Genomic DNA, 23,634 nt, shown 5'->3' on the forward strand with positions numbered 1-23,634 from the left:
CACGATCCGCCTGGCACTGGGTATCACTGAGCTGTCCCTGCCTAGGAACCACTGAAGGACCATCTGAGTAGAATTATTTATTGTGCCTCTTTACAAGAGCTCTTTTTAAAAAAGGGAAGGCTGGGAGGGACCAAGCCATTAAGCATGATGCCGCACATAGCACAACCACTACCTGTGCCCAGGTGTGGGAGGATGTCACTGCCGAGAGCCAGGCTTGCCAGCCTGAGAGAAAGGAGCTGCCGCCGTCACGCAGAACAGGCAGGAGAGAGAAGAAAGGGAAACCAAACACCACAGAACATCTGTCCAATTATGCACAGTGTGTTGTAATAACCTCAGAAATACAAGCCATCTTGTTCACCTGTAACTCAAATACCACTTTGCTGCAAAAGATTTTGAGAAGACTTCTTTTGGTGGGAAGCTCCAATGCTAGAATTTAGAATTGGTATTTCATCAATTAATAAAGAAATGTCAAAGCTTTAGGATACATATTTCAGAAATTTATTTTAAGCTTTTCAGTTAAGAGGCAAGTGGGGGCGGGCACACTTGTTTGTTGTTGTTGCACCTGCTAAGTCAAATAACAAGTGAAGTAAATCTAAAGTTAGAAACCAAGTGAAACGAATGATCCAGGAGGAGGGATACCATCTGTCAAAGGAATAGAAGAGGCGAAGATTTGGAAAGATACTAAGAAAATGTGCAAATATTAGTTAAAAAAATAAGGAATGCTTTTTTAATTCATTAATGTTTCCTCTATTTAGCAATTGCCACGGTTATCAAAGGTCAAGGACAAGGAGGGGAAATTCCTTATTCCAGAAGGTATTGGGAGTCCTAGATTTTTCTGTGCTGTCATTCCAGTGTCAACACCAGACTTCAGAATCAGGAGTCTCCCTTGGAATGATGCTCCTAGGAAGGAGGTCTTCACTTCCAGCGAGCGTGCAGCACGACGGAGGGCTGGGACCCTCAGGGCCGCACACCCTGAAGTCATTCTGTAGTAGGAGTCCCCTAGTGGGGAGGACAGGCTGTGGGCTGAAACCCGGAGAGAGGCAGGAGGACCTGTACCTAGGCAGATCCCCTCTGGACTGTGGGGAAGAGTGGCTGCCCACCAAAGAGGACCCTGAGAAAGAAACTAGCATGAGAACCTGGGGGGTGGGGAGGGAAGGGGCAAGCAGTTTGAGGGCAAAGTTGAGATGGTGTTGTCCTTGAGTGGATGTCTTTCAAAACTAACTGGGTGGTGGTCTACCATGGTCAGGGAGAAATACCGCTGGGCCCTGAAGTCCTAGTTTTGATTCCATTTTTTTTTTTTTCCCTTTACTGTTGGGAGGAGAGGGGGAAACTCTTTTTCCCTATAAAACAAGTTACTGTCCTTATGGCTTTCCAAGTATCTCTTTCCCTTTGCTCCAATTTATTATTTGACCAAATTTATGTTCAGAGGTTAGACTTGCAAACATCAAAGCACCACGAATGTGTGACATCTAGTGACACTGGTTGAGAAATGCCAATATAAATACCATATATCAAATTACCATTGTTTCACACCAGGATAAAAAGGGAGTGGTGGTGGTGGCGGTGGTGGTAGTGGTAGTGGGGAGGGGAGAGTTGTTCTGGAAAGAAATGAAAAGAGCAGAATCAATCTCAAGCAGCCAAGTGGTGAAGTAGAAGATATGTGACCCCGTGATCTCTCAGGTAGGCCGCCGAACGGCCGGCTGCTAATGGGTCTTGGCAAAGGAAATGGGAACCGAGCGCAGTGGCTGGCATATGCAACAGTGTGTTGATTGATGGTAACGGCAGACTGGGAACAACTGGTTTCTGTTGAGCTTGAGGCCACACGTTTCTCCAGAAGAAAAGTTCCCACGCAAAACTGAAGGCGAGAGCTGCCAGGACGCTTCAGTACTCTTCCTGCTGCTGGGGCTGCTGTTCGTGGACTTGGTCCTCTGCCTCAGGCTCTTCCGGGTGACCCTCCTGACAGGACAGGGGGAGAGGTGTCAGCTGGACAGTGTATGTGTCGGAGGCCCCGCAGCGTCTGCAGCTGCAGGACCAGGAACCCATGAAGCTCAGACCTCACCCCCAGCCTCCCCTTCATACTTGTTGAGCCGGGGCCTCTGTGGTCGTCAGCAGGCCAGGGGCAGCTCTCTCCTTTGCAGGGCCCCCCAGGACGTCATCCACCTGCAAGAACTGCAGACCCCAGACCCTCTTAAACTAGGATCAAGAGCAACCCTTACTAGTAGATTGCTAATGCTCGGGGTGCAAGTTACAAGGCGGTGTGGACGTCTGCAGAACGTATGTAATTCTGTCTCCCAGCTTAGTGCTCCCAGCCCACACAAGGCTGTGTAGGCTCACAGGAGAAAAAAAAATCTTTTTCTTCTGCCCCATATAAGAAGAACTTAAACACACATGTAAGTAGGAGACCAGGCTACACCTATGCCAGACATGCCCTGGAATACCACCTGCTAAACTCTAGTATTTGTGTATCCATCACATCTTTCTGAACGTGTAGCTGTGAATGAGCATGTTCTAGAGTTCCTCATTCTTATGATAATCATCAGAAAGAGCAGGACAGTCCTGAAGAAGGCTCTTGCCTATCACAGGAGGAAAATGGGTGCAAAGGAGGAGGAAGGGTCATCGAGAAGCTCCAAGGGCTCCCCACTTCCTAGATGGATGTGGGGGCACGCGTTAGGCTCACCTGCCCTCACGCACACCAGCCCCGCCGGCCATTCTTTCCTCAGGGCTTTGTTCACGCTGCTTCCTCTGCCTGAGAAATCCTCTCCCTGCCTTAGCTCTGTAACTGCTGACATTCCCACTCTTCACATCCAACCTGATGTCCTCTGCTCTGTGAAGTCTTTGTCACTCCCGGCTGTCTTTCTGTGCTCACCACACAAGTCTATGTCTCTATGATTACATGTATCACATTCTGACCTATTCCAGTTGGTGGTCCCTCTCTGAGGCAGGGGCTCTGTCCCCTGTCTCCCCAGTGCTTCATCCAGTGACAGAAACACAGGCTCTTCCCAAGAGATCTCGGTTGAGGGGGGAAGAATCTTTAGGTCACTCGATAGTGACTTTTGTGACAGTACCTCAGGAATGAAGTGCCTGTTTACATAAGGAGGCACACTTCAGCTGACAGGCGGACAAGGCAGCAGCTAAGCAATGATTAAGTCCAGATGCCTGTGGCCCCTAAGGAAAGGATTCTGAGACTGATAAAGAGGAGCACTAGACAGCTGTCTGGTGATCTGCTTTGGAAACTTCCATTAGGTTTCTACAACTGTGAACCGAGCTGCCCCTGTTTACTTCTGTATGCAGCCTCCCATCTGGATTTCTACATCTTCCAAACATTCTATTCTAGGATGGTCTGACTCCAAGAATCAAGGACCAGCCATCCCCAAATAAAGACTTAGTGAAGAAGTGTCTCCAGCAAACACCTGCCCCTGAAATGGCAATGTAGGGTTCATCTGGGTTTAGCTGAAGGGCAGGCACTCAGGCGGAACCCGCCAAGGTCACACACAGAAGGCCGGAGCTCTCCCCCAGGGCCGGCCCTGCTGTCGGGAGCTGGGATTCAGCCAGCCAGTGTCAGACTCAATGTGGAAGTCACCTGAGATGGCCCCTGCACCGGGACTCCCTCTGGGGACACGATCTGGTTTGAGGTGGCCAGTGGAAGGGTTCTCCTCCCGCCCTCAGCACGGGGCTGGAAAGATGTGACGCAGCGCACTGCCGTCCTCCCTCAGCGGCCACCGTCCCTCTGACCCACACTGGCTTGGGAAGAGGATAACTCACAGAGCACTCGACAGGCTACCGTGCGCTCCAGGCGGTGCAGGCACACCAGAAATCACAACGTTTCTGCAATCAGATCTGAAAATACGGAGAACTGTGCTTTGTGGAGCTATCACTGCCTCTGCGGCCTGGACAGGCTGCTTCTCAGGGCTTCCAGATCTACAGCCTGACTCAGCCAATGATGACTGACAAAGCAGCTTTGAAAAAAACAAAACAAAACAACAAAAACTGGGCCGAGGGGAGGGAATGAAAAATGTGGTGGAGAGTACTCAGCCCTAGCATTTCAAATCTTACATGGTGTAAACATTTGTCTGGTACTGGGCTGGAATAAAGTCATAAAGTCAACTTGCCAGTGACTCGTTCCCATTCTGTCCAAGGACGAACACACGCGACTCAACTACAGAGCCCGGGGAGTGGGCCCAGGCCTTCTGGTCCCACAGGCTCAGACACTCCCACCAGCTTCCACCAGCCCCTCTTTCATACCTTCCACATGGCGGGGCTACCACGCCTGCCCTGCTGCTGAGGCCCCTCACTCTCCACCCAGGGAGACTTCGTCTCTACTGTTTATCCCACCCTTTCCCTTCCCGTCCTGGATTCTTGAGAATCTTCTTCCTCTGCCGTTCCTCACAACCTGCTTTCCATCACCAGGCTGGAATCCACATCCTGAGGTCCCCTGCCACCTGCCTTCCTCACACTCATGAGTAGCAAGCCCTGATAGCCTGGTCTTCCCCACAGAGGTGGCCTCCTGAAAGTTTTATTTAAGTAATCTCTATCCCCAACATGGGACTTGAACTCAAGACACTGAGATCAAGAGTCGCATGCTCTTCGGACTAAGCCAGCCAGACACCCCCAGAGGAGGCCTTTTAAAAATATTTTTCAACTAAGGGCTGTTGCATAGTAGTGGTCTGCACTGGCAATGAGTCACCAAGACAACCAGCTATGAAATCACAACAGGCAGATGTGGGGCCGATGGGGATGGGAAAAACATCTAGACGAATTCTTCCTCTAACCATACTCTGATCTGTCATGAAGAATCCTTACACACATTCTTATTGCTCAGCTGCTCAGAGCTGAAAACCACTTGAAATCTGGCTGCATAAACCTATTTTTCTCCACGAGTCTTCCTACCCACCCCCATGCACTCATCTCTTCCCTAACTCATGAACGCACAGCCCCCAAGCATGGGTCAACAGATCACGATGATGATGATACTGATTCTTCTGGCTGAGTCACAGTTCCCACGGATCCCAGGGCAGCATCTGAAGGCACACTGGTCACTCATCCCTGCACCTTGACCAAGAACATCGCTTCCGAACACAAGAGTTGAGGGCTCTCCTCACACTTACGTGTTCTTCCGAAGCATAGAGGACTTCCATTAGTCGCTGCACGAGGTCATCATTTTCCTGCCCGTGTTCTTGGCAGAGTAGCTCAATCTCTCTCAACTTGCCAAAGTAGAAATCTCTCTCCTTTTCCACACCTTCAAGGGCAAGTTTTAATGAATGTACCTGCAAGGGAGTGAGGGTGGGGGAAAAAAACCCCAAAGTACAGTATAAGAAATGTGCCCCACTGTGCCTGCCTATAAAGACCCGAACCAGGAAATGACAGATGTGCCACAGAGTTTGAACCCGGGCCACAGTGTCTGACTTCAGCACGCCTGTCACCCCCTCTGCCAACTGACTGTTCATAACCACTGCCGGAGGGATGGCGCTGCTTCACGGGGTTGCAGCCGGGCTCCGAGTGAGCTTTCCTCCTCTCCTGCTAACTCGGGCTAACCTGGGCTACGGCACATCCTCCCCCTACCCTGTCTGTCCTCTGCATGCCGAGGGGAGAGGCTGCCTCTGCGGTTACTTTAGATGAATTCTGAGGACCCTCCTTCCTTCAGGGAACTTGCATGAAGAGTCACCCTAGATAAGTGTCCCTGAGCCACACTAGACAAATGCTTTCTACTGAGAAACTGGGTCTCAGCTACATGAGGAAAAAGGGGTGAGAGACTGTGAGCCAGGCTGAGTGCACTGGTGCAATTCACTGGAATTGTCTGAGTCCAGTGCAATTCACTGGAATTGTCTGAACTGAACTCTGGTTCTGGGTCTGGAGACATCACAGGGAATGCAGGGGAAGAGGAAGGGAAGGAAACCCCGTTCCCTTAGCCAAACAGACCCTTCGATCCCTTTTCCACCCTGGGTGCTGGTTCTAGGACCTTCTAGGGCTGTACGGCCTCTCACAGTGATGACAGATATAGTGTAGGGAAGGTGGCAACAGTGTCACCTGGACTGGAGGAACATTGACCCTGGTGTCCACAGACTGGGTCTCAAATCCCAGGTGGGCACAGCAGCAACACACAGGCCCAAACCATCACCCAGTTCCTGCTCCCTAAGAATCCTTTACTTCTTTTTTTTTTTTGACCCCCTTGTGCATTTAGATTTACACAAACAATATTCTTTAGGAGGTAAATTAAATCTTTCATGGTCCTTCTCAGGTGAAATCTCTCATTCAGGGTAATAAAATCCCCCTAACAGAATTTCTAAAAATCCCCTTTGCAAGGGGAAATTTTCTTCTCGAATGATTCTGGGCCTTTGTACATGCTATTATTATTATTATTTTTAAATATTTTATCTATTTATTTACAAGTGACAGAGGCAGAGATGTAGGCAGAGGGAGAAGCAGGCTCCCTGCAGGGAGCCCGATGAGGGACTTAATCCCAGGACCCTGGGATCACGCCATAAGCCGAAGGCAGATATTCAACCGCTGAGCCGCCCAGGCATCCCTGGACATGCTATTTGCCTGGAATTACTGATCCGTTCAAACATACCCTGCGTACATGCAGTGTCTATCCCCTTTCTGTGCACCTGGCGTAAGGCTCAGGGATATGTTATGTCTTCTCCGGCCTTTTTTTTTTTTTTTAAGATAAAGAGCAGGGGTTGGTGGGGAGACGGAAAGAGAATTTTAAGCAGGCTCCATGCCCGGCAGGAAGCCCAGTGCAGGGCTCCATCTCACCACCCTGATGAGAGTTGGATGCTTAATGGACTGAGCCACAGAAGGGGTCCCTCCCCTCTGTCTTTTGATTCATTTCTATCACTGGAATTGTCTAGCACAGTGGTACTTCATACTATGGCATGGGAGACCGATGCCTGAATGGAGGCAGAAGGCCAAGTAAATGAGAATTCTTCAAGTTTATGGCACTCATCGCTTCCTCTGTTACGGCTGTAATTCACTCTTTAGTCTTGGCATTTCCACTCAGCCCTTCCTCGTCCTGGAGTCCTCAGTGCCAGCACCATCATGCCTCTGCGGCTACAAGGAGGCTACAGGGAGCCTCTCTGCAGGCAACCAGCACAAAAAATGGACAGAGTGGTAACAGATGCACAGATATGGAGCTGGACTAAGTGCTCAGTGAACCTCTGAATGAACGCTCACAGTTCAGGGCGTGTGTGGCCGTCCCTCTGAGGGACTGGGAGGGGGAGGCGAACAGACATAGTCCTCCTCAATGGACATGGGGGCAGGCTGGAGAGGGAAGCCCTTTGGAAGTAATAATGGAATTACAAGACCACCAGAAAGCTCCTCTTGCTCTTTGTCCTCTCTCCCCTCTAGAGTGATGTTTTTGGATAACAGGATGAGGAGGGCTGGCTCCCCTGGGGATGGGAGGCTCTTTGCGTAACTGGATAGCTAATGGGAATGTAGAGCCAGCCCCAAGGAGAGGAAGTGGGTCTAGCTGGCTGAGGCTGAATGGGAGAGAGGCAGGAAGGATCTCGAGGTCTCCATGTGCTTACACTCTGGTTTGGAAGGTTGGAGGCTTGGGTGTGGTAGAGGGGGAGGGAGGAGGTGTACCTCCCCCACAGGGAGGAGACAGATGGTGACAGAACAAGAGGTAATAAAGATATCAAAAGAACTTGGGTTCCTAAGGAGAATGGGTTATAAACCTCAAGCACCACAGACCCACGCCTGATTCTCTCTGGATCTACTCTCAGTTGCTTGGAGCCTTGGGCATGTGACCCAAGGCTCATTATGGCCATCCCACCTGCCTTCTATTTGAGAAGAACCTATTACTGGAAATTTCATATGGGCTCAAACTGAGAATCAGCAGGTAGTTACAACATTCCACAGCTTCTAAATCAAAGTCCAATCCATGGGATGACTTCAGGTTTCACCATTTTCATTAAAGTGATCAGAATTGTAAAGAAACACCCTAGCTAAGCAATCGTCTGCTCTTAAACTAGACTCCTGATTGCAAATATACAATTATCTCAAAAAACTGTTTCCAGACTCTTGCTGGCTCATCAGGAATCAGATTAATCACCGGGAATAGTCCAGCCACTTGGCTGGGAACAGCTGAAGAACCGTGAATAAAGGCTCCTCTCCCAGTAGCGGGAGCAGCCAGGATAAAAGACTCTCCTCAACTCAGGGTCAGGGGAGGTGGCTTCTGCAGTGGGCCTTATGCTACCAGTGGTTTTATTACCTTTCGACTACATATAATCTTGGGCAAAATTAGCTGTTGTTAGGTAGACAGCATACCTAAACTTTTAAAGTGAAAATTTCAAAGACAGTAGAGTTAGATTTACGGTAACCCTGAGGAATATTAGACAAAAGGGAACATTCTTCAACTTAAAACACAGCTGTGGCCTTTCTGAACGCCCCAACCCCCAAGTATGGGGTTCAGTGCTTCTGTGGCATCAAACTTCTGGTGTTTGTGGGAAGTATTAGGTGCTCACTTTGCTGGCCTAATCACCCATCCCTTACAACTGCTCTAAGCTCTACAAGGGAAGGGAAGGTCTCTCTCTCTCTCTCTCTCTCTCTCACTACCATTATATATTATTAGCATCAAGCACGGAGTCTGTCACATAGAACAGGCTTGACTAATAGTTGAAGGAAAGGAAGGAGGAAAAGACTAACCCTAACTCCAATGTTAGATGCCATCCAGACTGGCCTTAAGTGGACAGCCTGGAGCTTGTGACCAGCACTGAGGCGTGTGCATGGTGTAGGGGTGGGGTGAGCGGGACCCTGGCCTATAAACCTGCATTTACCAGAGACTGAGTCCTCTTTCTGTCTTAATGTACAGCTTTGAGATTTCTGATGAACATCTTTCATTCCTAGAGGGACACTGACTTTATCTGCCTGAACAATTCCTTTAGTCCCTAACGTGTTTGAAACCACTGCCTCCTCCCTTATTTCAGGCCTCCAAGTTTTTTTTCTCCCTCCTTCCCCTCTCAGACACAGGCCAGGACTGAGGAGTTACCTGTTCATTAAGCTGTATGACCTGTGTTTCTAAATCTTTATCAGATCTGGATGCTGAGCTGCTGGACGAAGCCCTTTTAGCTGATGAGGGACGAGAAGGTGTGGATCCTGGCTTAGACGCTGGGCTTGATTTAGCCGCACCTGAAAGTAACCAGAATAGATTACAAATATTGGCAAGATGAAGGACACTTTTTAGATCTATCACAAATGTAGGATATAAAAGGAGTTTACTAAAAAGTATAGAAGGTAGCCCCCCATGACCCTTTCCAATCAAAGAAACAGCATACATACACTTAGAAAAAGTGCACATAGTACGAAAGGGTCGGCTTGGGCAACGTATTTAACCTTTCTGAGCACTTTTCCCCCCTCAGTATGAGATTAAGTTGTCCTTTCTCCCTCTGGAGAGATAAGAATAACACATTTATTCTTATCCAAGAGATTTAAAGATATAAAGATATTTTTTTTTAAGAGGAAAGGTTCTTAGATAACCTCCAAGCATCACCATAATTGAGTTTCTAAAAAACAAAAGAGTTCATAAATAGATGAATACTTTAGAAAAAGCATCAGTACAAAGGTATTTTTTTTCTCCTCTTTTGTTTCCTAGGTTTAGCCACTGAAAGCATCTGGGAGCAATGACTTCTTCATACGAGTGTGTGTTCCTCCTGGTGCCTATGTCCTGGTTTCTAAATTTTATTCTGCACAAAGAGAGCTTCTTGAGAGGTGGCGGGTTCCATGGGTGGGGCAAGGGAAGTACAGGGTGAGCCTGGAATGCCTTTTTGTGTCAAAAAGCAAGGATGTGCTCACGAACTAATGTCAATAGGTATGGGGACCAGTTTGAAGGTGCTTCCAACTAGCCACGCTTGGGGCATTTTCATGTATCAAAACAATAATGGCTCTAATAGATTGTAATGCACTGAATAAAGAAAACTCTATAATGATGAAGAGAAAGAAGGGGAAAAAAGAAGGGAGGGAGGATACGAAGGTTTTTATAGAACATGGATAGCTAGTAAACGTAGAAGAAATGTTAGAACTGGTAAAAATCACAATTTTGGAACAAATGTAACTGATCCAGGAATGGCTCACTGACTGTAAAACATTAAGTGAGAAGTTCTAGGGGAATAAGGCATTCATGCAATGTCAAGATATTACCTTAAACTTTACTTACTGTAATGGAAAAAAGGTACACCCTTACATTGGGATAAGCCCTTTAATCAAGTGATTCAACAGCATCCGTAATAATGATAGAAACTAAGGGGAAAAAGGTCATTGATGTCAGGTAAGAGCTCACCCACTGGAAGCTCAGTTCCTAACAGGCACTCACAATCTAGAATATGACGTAGACAACAGGAAATGGCCTCTGCAGCCACAACAGAAGCCACAAGGTATATGCAATGAAGTTTATACACTTTGTGGATTAAGAAGCCCAGGGTCATTACTGGGGGCCCAGCCAGTCCCTTTTCCTCTGAACACAACCTTGACCTTGTGGCAGCCCAGCCTGGCGGGGGTGCTCCTCTCATGTGCAAGGGTTTGCCCAAGTTCTCACCGTGCTCCCACACCTTCTCTGCTCCTCCAGAAGGCTCTTGGAGCACGAGGGACCAGCGTTCATCACCTCTGTAACCCCAGTACTGGACTTAGCATCATATTTAGCTGAATGTATATTTAGTGGTAAAGAAGGTAAAAGTGTTGAAATAAACACACGAGCAAGTAAATACAACTTGGTTCCATGGTTTCCAATTTCAGTTTGTCAGTACCAGGATCAGAAAGGGGCAGGGGTAATGAAGCCAAGTGTGCTGACAGCAGTTACAAGTTTCAACCAATGATCTAATTATAAAGCAGGAAACAGGAGGAGTTCAGGTGCCTGGAGTCCTCAGTTCTAAATGCAATGTCATACACCCCCCTCAAGAAGCACTAGCAATATTATAGCCTTGAAAATCTGTTAACAAAGAAAAAAAGGGAACTTTCTTCTAAAAATTTCTAGGGAAAGCCCTAATATAATTTAAAATGAAAATTAGGGACGCTTGGGTGGCTCAGCGGTTGAGTGTCTGCCTTCAGCTCAGGGTGTGATCCCGGGATCTGGGATCGAGTCCCGCATCGGGCTCCCTGCATGGAGCCTGCTTCTCCCTCTGCCTGTGTCTCTGCCTCTCTCTCTGTGTCTCTCATGAATGAATAAATGAATGAATAAATAAGAAAATTAAGTTGGGAACTGACTTCAAACAGAGTATCCAAAAGTAAATCTTCAGTGACCCGGAAACCTCGCCTATGCAGAAGACCTTCCCAAGGATTCTTGAGACCTGGTGCTTTGCTTTATTTGTGATTCACATACAGTTGCAAGGATTATCTCTGTAGAAGCCCACAGAACATACTCTTGGAACCTCACATCTGTGTCCCACTGGCCAGGCTCTCTAAAGGCCATGCCAACGAGGTAGAGAGAACAATGTGCGTAACAGCAGAGGTGATAAGGGGAGGACATGCCGATCTGGCACGTGCTCCCCGAGAGCAGCTATGGGCCAGCCTCACTGTGGAAAAAGCTTCTGGAAAATCAAGTTATTTCAGACCTTTTTATAAGCAGTATGCCATATTTTAATATCAATAAAATCTAACAGAAAGCAGCTTCAAGATGATGTTCGACACCTCTTACTTACTAAATACACGCTTATCCAGTACCTACCACACAGCACGTACGCGATCCCTGCTCTCCAGGAGCTCACAGTCTCACGGGGTAACAGCTGTGTAAGCCCAGGCAGGGCGACACTCTACATTCTCAGGGACAAGGCAGCATTCCTGGCTACGTGACCACACATTCGGGCTGTACCCCCCTGCCCGAAACACTCCTCTTCCCCTCCTTTGAGTGACTAAGCGGACCATCCCGCACGCTGGGAGGTCACGGCACCTGTCCGCTGCCGTGGTGCGGCCATCAGGCTTGCCTGTTCTTCCCTTAGACTCACACACGGCAAGGTACGTGTCGCATCTGCTTTGTTGGCCCCACTTTATGTTCCCAAGGCCCATCTCAGTGCCCGGCCCAGAAGTTTTTACGATACGCCGAAGCAACTGCTAGGAGAGGTGTCCGTCCAGGGAAACCCTAGCAGGGGGAGCACGAGGAGGTGCTGCCAGCGACAAAGCCGCCGCCGCAAGGGCCGCAACCCAGGAAGGAACTGAGCAAGAACACGGTGGGCCTCCCACCTCCCGCTCGGAGAGCTCTCGCTTGGTTTCCAGATCTCCCTCCATTACTGCTTAGGATTCCGGACGAAGTGCAAATAGGGAAATTCAGTCAGTAAGTGTTTAACTCTGAGAGGAGCAGGCTGGCTTGTGCCGGGCGGGCCGAGTCTCTGCCCTGTTCGCTGCCTCTTCCGAAGGGGACGCACAGCCCTGCCGTAGGGGCTTCCCCGGAGAGCGCCGCCCCGCCCCACGCTGGGCCCGTCTCCCTACACAGGTCGGTGGCCACGATGTGGCTGGCTGCGTGCGACAGCTGACATACATTCATCAGACGCTCACTCTCCGCCCTGCCTTATCCAGCCTCGTGTAAATTTTAAAAGAAAGACATGGAAGGAACAGAAGCCGTACTGATTATATTTTTAGGACATCATCAAAGGCAGCTTGGAGAAAACCTGAAAGGGTGGATATGAGGTCAAAGTGGAAGGGTCATGGGGAAGACCAAGTTACCAGGGGAAGCTGGCTGGGAGAGGAACAGGGGGCCCCACGAGACCCTGTGCAGCTCCCGGGGGGCCAGGCCAGAGCGGCTGCAGGGACTGAGGCTGTCCTGGGTGCACTTCCTCCCGAGAACCCACATCGCTTGCTATAGCCAGAGCCCGACGTGGCCGCACCTCAGAGTCTTGGCCTTAAAATGCCACCTGTGCTTCATGGACCCTGTCCGGGTCAGCTGGGGCAGTCCCTGTCTTTCACCTGGTAGGCATGCAACACCGCCGCTCGATCTCTCCAAGAGGAGAAGGATGAAAACCAGACTTGCGTCCTCTGCCACGGGGCAGGGCTGGTGGAGACAGGGGTGCACGGTCCACGCTCCCCACCTACACGTGCCACATGCTTCCACCCTGCCCTGGACGGTCACTCCCAGGCTGGACAAAGGAACGGAAAGTGAATTTGAAAAACTTAATAGCAGATGAAGCAATCAGTATTTGAAACTTAAAATCAGGGGTTTTGAAATTCTGAAAGCAACTGAGCACAGGAGGGAAATGCCTGCTGAAGGAGGACGAGAGCGGGCAGGGCCAGTCACCTGGGCACTTACCCACCTCCCACGGGACGAAGAAATTAAAGCACAGGAAAGACTCATGGAAGATCTTAGTGTCTTCAGAGGTTTAAGGTTTAAAAAAAACCAAACAAACTACACAATTAAAGGGTTAAAGTAAAGGCTCATTTTTCAAAACAATGTCAAGTGAGCTCTTTAAATCCTCACGAGCTACAATTTGATATGGAAGTAATTTACCCCTCCCGGCTATCACATTGAGAAACACTAAAGAGTGAAACTTATAAAAATGAAAATGAAGTCTTTCACACATTCATTCTGTTAAACGATTTCATGGTTTACTTTTTAGAACAGTAAACAATAGCCTAAAGTAGATCACACTCCTTAGACCGTTAAGAACTATGTTTTTCTTTATTTGCTGTAAAAGTCTTACCATCTCCTATCAAGGAACCAAACCCTAAAGTGTACCCAGCTTCTGGGGGGCCAGGACTTCTTCCAGTTACTTAGGCTGCTAGCATAAGGATGTGCTTAGGAATCTAAAATTCATCCACATCAGCAAATTTAAGACCAATATATCACTTTTAGGTAAGTTACCATTTATATTCCAATTTTGTGAGATGACGCAATGATGTCCTATTTGATGGCATCTTAATCCTGGTTTTAGAGATCAGGGTCCTCTGTAGCTGCCTTCCTGCTTCCCGGAACGCCCCTAAGCCCACAGACACTTCGCTTCTGTGCCTTCTCATGCCTCTCTGCTCAACGAGGCTTATGTGAAAAACATTCACATAGGGATCCCTGAGTGGCGCAGCGGTTTGGCGCCTGCCTTTGGCCCGGGGCGCGATCCTGGAGACCCGGGATCGAATCCCACGTCGGGCTCCCGGTGCATGGAGACTGCTTCTCCCTCTGCCCCCCCCCCCCCCTCTCTCTCTCTCTCTGTGACTATCATAAAGAAATAAAAATTAAAAAAAAAAAGTTTCTCAGTTGGTCTGTTAAAAAAAAAAACAAAAAAAAAACAAAAACATTCACATAGTGGCTTTTAAAAGGGAGTGTAGCACTTCAGCTATAATGCAGATAGAGTTTTTTTTTCCCCCTTACAGCTATCAACCATTCCCCAATTTTTTTTCAAGCTGCATTTGATGTCCTGAAAACATAATTAGTGGTAGCCCTGTTTTACAAGAATGGTTTTTCCCTTGAGCTTTTCTTTCTCTCCCTAATTTCCCCTTTCAAAATAAAAAGGAGTTTCAAAAGTGGGGGAAATAGACATAAATTCTGTACAAGTCCCTGTAATTCTCTGACTTTACTCATTGGATATGGACATGATTTACAATGCTAGTCTTTGAGCAGTTTTGTCTTAATTAATGCCTTTAAGATTTGTTGTATAAATATGATTCTAGACATTTTAACCATAGTTGTAAAAAAAAAAAAAAAACAACAAAGAGTGGCCTTATTCACTGCCTTAGTGAAGCCACATTATCACTGTGTCTAATGTCAATAATTAGTAGCTTAATGTTCATGGAAAATGCTACATTTGGGGCATATGAGGCCCAATGAATTCATAACGCTAAAGCAAAGAAAAGCACTTTACTTGGCTTCATCTTTCATGGCCAGAGCTCTGATGGAATTTAAAAATTCTTCTCACTTAATCTGCTGTATTCCTTCTGCCAAAGTCATAAACAGAGGAGCTAAAAATATGATGTTAATACTGTTGACAAGAACCACAGAGACATTAAAAACATGTGTACACATGCATACGCATACACATGCGCACACACACACGCACACTCAGGAAGCAAGCCGTCTTCTGGTCATCCCCAGCTTCTTCACTTTGAGAGCATATTCCCTCCACCCCCAGGTCCTTCTCACTCAATTACAGACCCCATAGAGGCAGGAGCTAGGGAATGGGTGAAATGGGTGAAGGTGGTCCCAAGGTAGAAACCTCCAGTTACAAAATAAGTCAGTCTGGGGGCATGACGTACAGCAAGGTGGTTATAATTCACGACACTACGTTTCAGAGTTGCTAAGCTCTCTCAGCAAGCAGATCTTAGCAGATCTTCAATGTTCTTACCACAAGAAAAAAAATGGTCCTTATGTGTGGTGTTGGATGTTAACCAGACCTTACTGTGGTGATCATTTCGCAATCTATACAAATACTCCACCTGTTGCACACCTGAAACTGTGAGGATGTAGGTCAGTTATAGCTCAAAAACAAAACCCCACAGACCTGAAACATGACCGAAGATACACTGTACCTACAAGGATTAGTTACTTGTGGATGATCGCACATCACTTCCTTATCCTCTTTACATTGGCAAAGAGATTCTAATTTTTAACTGAGATAATGGACTTGGCTAAAAGAAATGTAAATAAAGTCACTGCTGGGGACAGAACATAGAGCTGGGCTGACGAGAAGAGTGAATGCCCACAGGAAGAGGGTTGTTCCTCAGTGACAAAACGGACACGCGAGCCGTCACACTGCAGGGTGACTGACCGTGGCCTCGCCAGTCCTAATTACTACAAATTCAAGGTCTCAGCCTGATTCCTTAAAAAAATGCTCCATACCTTCTCACTGTAAGATCTGTAATGTGTTCTCCGAGAGCAAAAACAGAAAAAAAACCTCTGGCCCTCAGGGGCCCGAGTTCAGTCCAAATGGAACATCAACAGGGGTTCCAGGCTGCTTCCGTTTGAGAGCTTCTTACAAGGCTGGCTCTTCTGCAATTGCGAGTTCATAGCCCTTCAGGCTCTGTCACCAGTGCAGCCAGCAGCAAAGTTGCGCTACTTGAGCGTCAGCTTGTCAAAGAGGGCAGCTCCTGGTGTGAGCACCTTGGAGCGCGGCACGAAGGACATCAGCCATCAGCCGGTGGGAATGAAGATCTGGCATGGAAACGGCGACCCTCCACCTGGCCCTTAGGGAGGCGGTGGCAGTGTGGGGGCCCTACGACCAGGCGGCCCTCACAGGAATCCTGGCTCTGCTGCCGGCTGTGTGGCGGGGCCTGGGCTGCCGCCTGGGTTTGTGCCGAAGACTGGAACAGCAATGCCGGTTTCCCCAGAGTTGGGAACGATACATGAGTTGATACATGGAAAGTCCTTACACAAGAGCCTGGCACCTGAGTAGGTACTCAATAATGCTAGCTCACGTTATTACCACTCAGCAAAGGAGACGTGATTCAACTCATGATGAAGTACACAATTTCCCATTTCTAGACACTAGAAAAATAAAAACTAAGCTGCTAAAGTAGTAAGAAAATCCGGCTCATTTTCAAGAGAATCTCTATGAAAAATTTTAACCCATAAACCACCAGTGGACACCAAGACATTGGTTCTTCTGTTCCATTTACTGTCTATCTTGAAAATCAGCAGGCTGTAGGCCAAGTCTCTGTGCTCTTTCTTAAATTACTTTGACTCCTTCATTCATGCAGCCCATGCTTACTGAGCTCCTACTGTGTACCTGGCCAGCTTAAGGTAGTTGGGATAAATCAATGAATGAAACAGAAGATACTTGTCTCTGTGGAATTTACATTCTAATGGGGGAATTAGATAATTAATAACATAATAAACCAGCAAGTAAATGCTATGGAAAAGAGAAAAGTAGGACAGAGGTGAGCACTGCTGGGTCCAGGGGTGAGAGAGCAGCCGTTTTCAGTATGAACTCCAGGGAACCTGAGCATCTACCACACGTCTCTCTCCAGTCTCAACCCCTCACTCTGACACCCAAGCCTTGCATGGGCCTCACCAGACCCTGGTCCGCTCGGAAAGACAGGGGTCAGGAGCACAGAGGCCCAGAGGTGGGAGTCCTGTGGCAGTCCTGCACAGATGGGAGGTGGCAAGATCCACACGTGTGGGGGTGAGCCTGGTTCCGAAGTCCCATTCCTCCAAGAAGTCTACATCTCATGCAACAACTCCACAGTCACAACTTCCAGGATCCCTGAAAGGGACGTGCCATTTTCCAAAGTACCCCTTACTTCAGGGCCTTGCTGAGAAAGTCAGGTTTCAACAGAGGCCTGAGAGAGGTACAGGTGCCCTTCTGGAAAGCCAGGAGGAGAGCATTCTAGACAAAGGCCCCGCCTCATCCATTCAGAAGCCAGGGAGTCTGGAGCAGAGCAAGCCAGGGGATGTGCAGGAGAGAAGGTCTACAGGTCCTGGAGGGGGCAGACTGTTAGGGCCTCAGAGGCAGGGGTTAGGGGGTTAGGAGCCTGGGCTTTCATTCTGAGGGAAGTGGGAGCCACTGTGGGGTCCTGGGCAGAGGAGTGCTGTGGCCTGACAGCCGTGTGGAGAACAGACCATGGAAGGGTGAGGCCAGATGCAGAATGGCCACGGAGGAGGCCACTGCAGTAATTCTCCAGGGTGTGAGCAGGGAGTGCGCAAGATGAGTTTTCTTTTTGGTAAATCATTTACAACGCTCCAGTTTAGACAACCCTGTACCCTATAAAACAGGCACCAAACGTCTGGCCATTTTATACAACTTGCATTTTGCAATATTAACAGTAACAAAAGGCATTCTGATCAATGGCATCTGCTACTGATTCCAGGGGGAGGGCTGAGGAAAAATAGGCAGGGACAAGAGCTGGGAGTCAGCTAGTGTCCCTCCCAATTCACTGCTCAAGGGTCATTGCACAGTCTAGTTACTGGCTCTGCCCTGAGAGAGCATGCCAGAGAGCTACACTGAGTCAGAGCCTGAGAGTTCCCCTTCCCTGGCCAGGGTCTCAAAGCCTGCCTGTGATGGGCAAGAGGGCTGAGCATGGCCAGCCAGTGTGAGCATTCACAAAACCGAGTTACTTCTGCCCTGGTTACTGTCCATGCTGGAAATGATGTGCTTATTTTTAGCCATCATGTGATTCTCCAGTATTTTCCAGACTCTGCCTGAGTCACTATGGTTTCAGAGAATTTTTCATAGTGGGAAAAAATGCACAAGAACTCCTCCTCTCAAATTGGCTCAAGTATTAAAAAAATCTAACTTTTGAACAGTTATTTGAACATGGTGTGTGTATTCCTCTTGATCAGCTGTCTTTTCGCACCTCTCATATCTTGGTAGACAAGGAAGTGCGTGTGCTCTGAAAACATTAAGTGCTAACCAATCACTATCTTGGTTCAAATTCTTATTTTTAAATTGTCCTCAGAGCAGCAATGTCTCTTTAGAAATGGTGAGAATCCTTCACTCCCAAGAAACAATAACACAAGAATCGCAACAATTTAGGGGAACACTGCCTTGCCTGTCTACTGCAATGATAGGAAAAGCTGGTGGTTGAAGCAGCCCAACAAACCTAGCCAGACCATTAAGAACGAAAACACACATGCATCACCATGCCCTCACAGGGTCAACTGCACTCCTGGCACATGGCAGTCCTTTCAGCACAAAGCTTACAAATTAAGATGGCTATTTGGGGCGAACACAATTACTTCATAATGTATGGATACAGTCCGACTGACTCTATTGTCAAGACCAGTGTTTGAAGTTGTTTTTCTGATGGTGGCAAGTCAGCTGTGCTCCATGAATACCATCTTACCCAGATTCCCTTGCAGAGAGCGAGCTGTGGTCTGAGGCCACAGAGCAGCTGGCGCTCAGTCTCACTGAACCAGAGCTGAGCTCCACCTGAGTCCTCTCCTCTCCTGCACCAGACTCTCTGCTTCCACCAACCAACCATTACGCCAGCAACGTGTGCATCCCTTATCCTTGGCTTCCCTTCTCCTCTTCTCATATCCAATCTTCAACTTTTATTGACTATATCTCCTTGAAGTCTCCATAGCCCACGTGTCCCATGACCTTTGTTTTAGGCCAACATCCTCTCCTGAATGATTTGTTGTAACAGCTTCTTAGCTAGTCTTCTGGATTATAACTCTATACCCTTCATGGTTTCTCTATACCAAAGAGCAAACTTGTACTAAAAACTTTGTAATGACTCCCAACTACCCCCTTTAAAGTGTAACCTCTGTGACCAACAGAACCTAAGATGACTGCCTCCCCCCAGGGATCCTGGCCTGATGGTATTCCCATCTCTGTATAATCCCTTCGCCTCAAGTGTGGGTGGGACCTGTCTTGCTTCTAAAAGAATATGGCAAAGGTGATGGGAGGTCCCCCTTGTGATTATGGTACTCTACAGAACTCTGTTTGGTGAGCATATGTGTTAGAGAGAATCCTCCTACTGGCTTTGAAGAAGCAAGTCACCATGTAGTAAGCACACATTTGGGAAAAGCCCACGTGGCAGGGAATGCAGGTGGCCTCTGGGAACTGAGAGTAGCTGCCAGCAAGAAACCAAAGCTTCAGTTCTGCAGCCTCAAAGAAACAGTCACAACCCAAGGGAGCCCTCCCCAGTGAAGCCTCTGATTAGACCACAGCCTCAGCAGATACCTGGATGGCTGCCTGGTGGGATCTTAAAGCAGAGAACACAGCTAAGCAGAAACTGGACTTCACAAGATGTGTTGTTTTAAGCTGCTAAGTTTGTAGCGGCTGTTTTGCAGCAACACAACATAAATACCACCTCTCAACTCATACAGGGGCATGGCTCAGCTCTGCAGTCTTACTCTCAACATTCACGGGGAACAACACACACATCATTTCACTGAATATAGCATATTCTCTGTTGATGGCAACATGCTACTCTTTCTGCTTGCAGTGCCCCTGTCCATACCCATGACCTGGCTAATTTCTACTCATTAAGTCTTAGTCAAATCTCACTTTTCCCAAGAAGCTTTTCTATTTCTAGAATACACAAAACCAGCTCAGGTGGTCTTCCGGCACACCCTGATAGAATGCACCTCACTTTAGTGCTGTTGTCTATTTATTGCCAGGTTTCATCACAAGGCTGTTACTTCCCTGAATGACGGTGTATCTCCAGAGCCTTAAATGCATGTTGAGAGACTGAATGAGAACTCAAGTAAGGCTTTCCCAAAACCAGCAACGGGTCCAATAAATAGGAAGTGCTGTTTAAGGAATTTTTTTTCTGAACTGCTGTGTAGTGCACGATGCAATTTCCTAGGCTCTAGTACAAGAGGCTTCCCTCAGGTGATGGCTATCAAAAATAGCTATATATCAGCTTAAGGACTGCGTCTTCCTGAATCCAAATGGACATGCAGAGATTCAATCTACATCAATTCAACAAATTCTAAATAAGAACCTTCACTGTGTCTTGCAATGGAGAAAAATGATTGAACAAGACAGAACTGGTTGATAGTTTAGTTCACCCAATTCAAAGGGAGTCTAGAAAGTTCATCCAAGTCAGAACTGTTTTCTATTCCTGCCCAACATACTTGAGTGACAAAGAATGGCACCAGTAAAAAAGAAAAATGGGTGTATGGGTGATCTGTGATATTGTTTATGGAAACTGAAAATAAATGCTAAGTCATGGCCTCTTGAGGCCTCACAAGTTTTATTGTGAGGTTAAGAAGCCAAACACCAACTTATTATTCCTTTAGAGAGAAAAAGGATGATCAGAGTAACATGTGGGGTTTAGTGCAAAACCAAGTAATATTTCAACAACCTAGGAAGCAGTAAAAATAACACGTGCTAGGTATGAAAGGACTCAGCTGTTTACAAAAGGACTAGGTTGGTCTGCTTTCCAGCTGCAGGTAGATAACAATGGAGGCCTTCGGTCTTCTTCTGCAAAGTCTTGTGGGAGGAAACAGAGTATGGCATGCCAAGACATATTATGCCAGTTTTGTCTGAGGGGCTTATTGCTCTTCCCTTTGAAGTCGCCCAGATTATCTATTCAGAGAATGATCTGAACCAAAGGATCAAGAAATCAGAGATTAGTCATCCCACTAATCTAGGGCTCAATATTCCAGACTTCATACACATTTCTGCTCCGGGGCTGAGAAGAGGCCTGGAATAAATGGCTCAACGCTTCCTGCATTTATGAATTTATATGAGGTCTAGCAACTCTGACCGAGAGCCTGTCGCAAGGATGAATAAGAATGTTTTTAAACTTTAAAAATTGCTATTTTAAAAAACGAATGTCATTCAAATCAAACAGCATGTGCTCTGTTTCAAGCCTTTATGACACTACACAGCCTTTTATGTCCTCCATATGCTATGCAATTTGAATTTGGTTTGTGAAAATTTACTGTGGCTCAATATAGTGTGAGGAGGAGATAACATAAAATAAGACCACATCCATGATATTCCAGAGGCAATATAATGGTTCAAGGGTGTCGGCTCTGGAATCACAGTGTCCAGCAAACTTTGGATCCTCTATTTCTAGTGTGTGATTCTGGCAAGTTACTTAACCTCTCTGTGCCTCGGATTCTCCACCTCAAAACAGGGGTAATGGTTGTAGGTTCTGATCTCTAAGCCTTCAAAAATTCTAGTTTTATGGAAAACTATGTCATATTTTGATTTCAAAGAGCCAAAATAACTAAAGGTGGTAAACAGCATTAGTAAATCACCTGTCAAAGATGCTGTCTCGTAAACAAACACATTGGGATGGCAATAAAAAATGCATAATTGTTCCTAGGAAGAAGGTTCTCGATTTCGTCCTTAGATACTCCCAGAACATTTTGATCTGAAGCTCCTGAATTCTTCATGTCTCTGTTCCTCTCTGTGCCCTCAATATTCCAAACTCATAGACAGTCAGTGTCCTGACAAGGCAGATTGCTCATATTGTATGCTGTGGTTTTCTCATTCCAGGTTGAGAAATGCAGTTTTAATTATTCTTTGAGGAGAAAAGTATCCCTCTGCCCAGTGGTGCATCATTTATATATCTTACATAAGACAGATGTATAACTGGAGGAACAAAACCACCAATACCCTTATCTTTCCCATGAGCAGCCATACCTGGAATGCAGCTTAGTGATGGGATGGATGCTTTCTTACTAGCAGGAGGCCAAGGGAATGCAATGCTGACCCAGCCAGCGATGGAGCAAAAGATACAGTGTTCATGTAATAAGATGATTCTTGCTAATTATGAGACTGGTAAAAATGCACCTATTCCTTGTTTTGAGTTGATATTACATGATCTCTTAAAATGAACATATGATCCTTGAAGAAGTGAGCAGGTATGTGGTTAGATGACAGGGGACTGTGAGGACAGTTAATAGCAGAAACACACCGGGGAGGTGCAAGAATAGGCATGACTCATCTTGATAGAGAGAGATCAAGAAGGGACAAGAAAGATGCCTGTGTTTCCCCTATGCCTTTGAGAAGCCAAATGCCATCATGGACTGGTCTGGTCTAAAGAGTAGACACAGGAAAATGCATTTTTTTGGAATAAATAATGGCTTTGGGGTGAGAGCAATGTTTGTGTTTAAAGGGCAAACTTTTGGGATGCCTGGATGGCTCAGTGGTTGAACTCTGCTTTTGGCTCAGGGTGTGATCCTGGGATCACAGGGGAGCCTGCTTCTCCCTCTACCTATGTCTCTGCCTCTCTCTCTCTCTCTGTGTCTCTCATGAATAAATAAATAAAATCTTTTTTTTTTTAAAGGGCAAACTTTTCTTAAAAGGTAAGTGAAGACATATGTTTTGTCAGTAATGAGGAAAAGAAGTCCTGCACGAAGGCACAGGCCTAAGGTCCACGTTAGGACCCTTTGAGTGAAATCCAACTTCTTGATTACCTTTTACTTGGACTCTAATTAAGCCCCTGTTAAATCAAAAACATCAACACTCTTTGAAGCAATACACGAAAGGCTGCAATGTCCAAAATAAAGCATCACAATGTCTATGATACAATCCCAAATTACTCAACATATGAAGAGCCAGGAAAATGTGACACGTTCTCAAATAAAATCAACAGATGCCAATTGTGAGGTGGTCGGGATGGTGGAATTAGCAGACAAGAACTTTAAGCAGCTATCATAACCATGCTTAGTGAAGTACATTCATAATAAACAAAAGGTAGGCAGTATCAGAAAAAAAGTGAATTAACAACTGAAAACATGCAATAACTGAACTTTTAAAAATGCTCAATTTAAGAGAGATGACAGAGGAAAAAGAGGGTAAACCTGAAGATGTATTACTAGAAAACCTCTAATCTAAAGAAGAGAAGAGATGCTGGGGAAAAAAGTGAACAGAGCCTCAGGAAGCTGTGGGATAATTTCAGCTCTAACATATGGATAAATGGTGTCCCAGAAGGAGAGGATAGAGAGAATGGAGCTGAAAAAAATGTCTGAAATAATGGCTGCAAACTTCCCAAATATGATAAAAGACAAAGTTTACAGATTTAAATAGCTTAATGAACTTGAAAACAAGATAAATTCAAAGGGAGCCATTAGGCCCATCCCAGTCACACTACTGAAAACCAAAGATAAAAAGAATCCTGACTGCACCCAGAGAAAAACAATGTATTCAAACAGGGGAAGAATGATTAGAATGAGCAAGCACTTCTTATCTTTGGAGGCCACAGACACTGAAACAACATCTTTAAAAGTTCATAAGGAAAGGATAATCAGCTGGAATTCTTTATTGACAGAAAAATTTCAATAATGAAGGTGAAATAAAGACACTTACAGAAAAAGGACGCTAAAAG

The 23,634-nt window shown here is 46.6% G+C and overlaps 1 protein-coding gene across 7 annotated transcripts in view; it reads right to left on the reverse strand.

Annotated features, from left to right (window-relative positions):
- Nucleotides 1-475: 475 nt before the first annotated feature.
- MAPRE2 (microtubule associated protein RP/EB family member 2) overlaps nt 476-23,634 on the reverse strand; it is a 159,219-nt gene continuing 136,060 nt past the window's right edge. For 6 of the 7 annotated variants that reach the window (XM_038543515.1, XM_038543517.1, XM_038543514.1 and 3 more), the window contains 4 exons: nt 8,987-9,126; nt 5,106-5,264; nt 2,080-2,169; nt 476-1,956 (listed from right to left, as the gene is read on the reverse strand). In XM_038543515.1, coding sequence (XP_038399443.1) covers nt 1,882-1,956; nt 2,080-2,169; nt 5,106-5,264; nt 8,987-9,126 — 464 coding nt within the window. In that variant the 3' untranslated portion in view covers nt 476-1,881. The remainder of the gene's footprint in view (nt 1,957-2,079; nt 2,170-5,105; nt 5,265-8,986; nt 9,127-23,634) is intronic. The other variant, XM_038543513.1, reaches the window with a different exon arrangement.

This window comes from Canis lupus, chromosome 7, assembly GCF_011100685.1.
Source record: "Canis lupus familiaris isolate Mischka breed German Shepherd chromosome 7, alternate assembly UU_Cfam_GSD_1.0, whole genome shotgun sequence".
Lineage (NCBI taxonomy): Eukaryota > Metazoa > Chordata > Mammalia > Carnivora > Canidae > Canis > Canis lupus.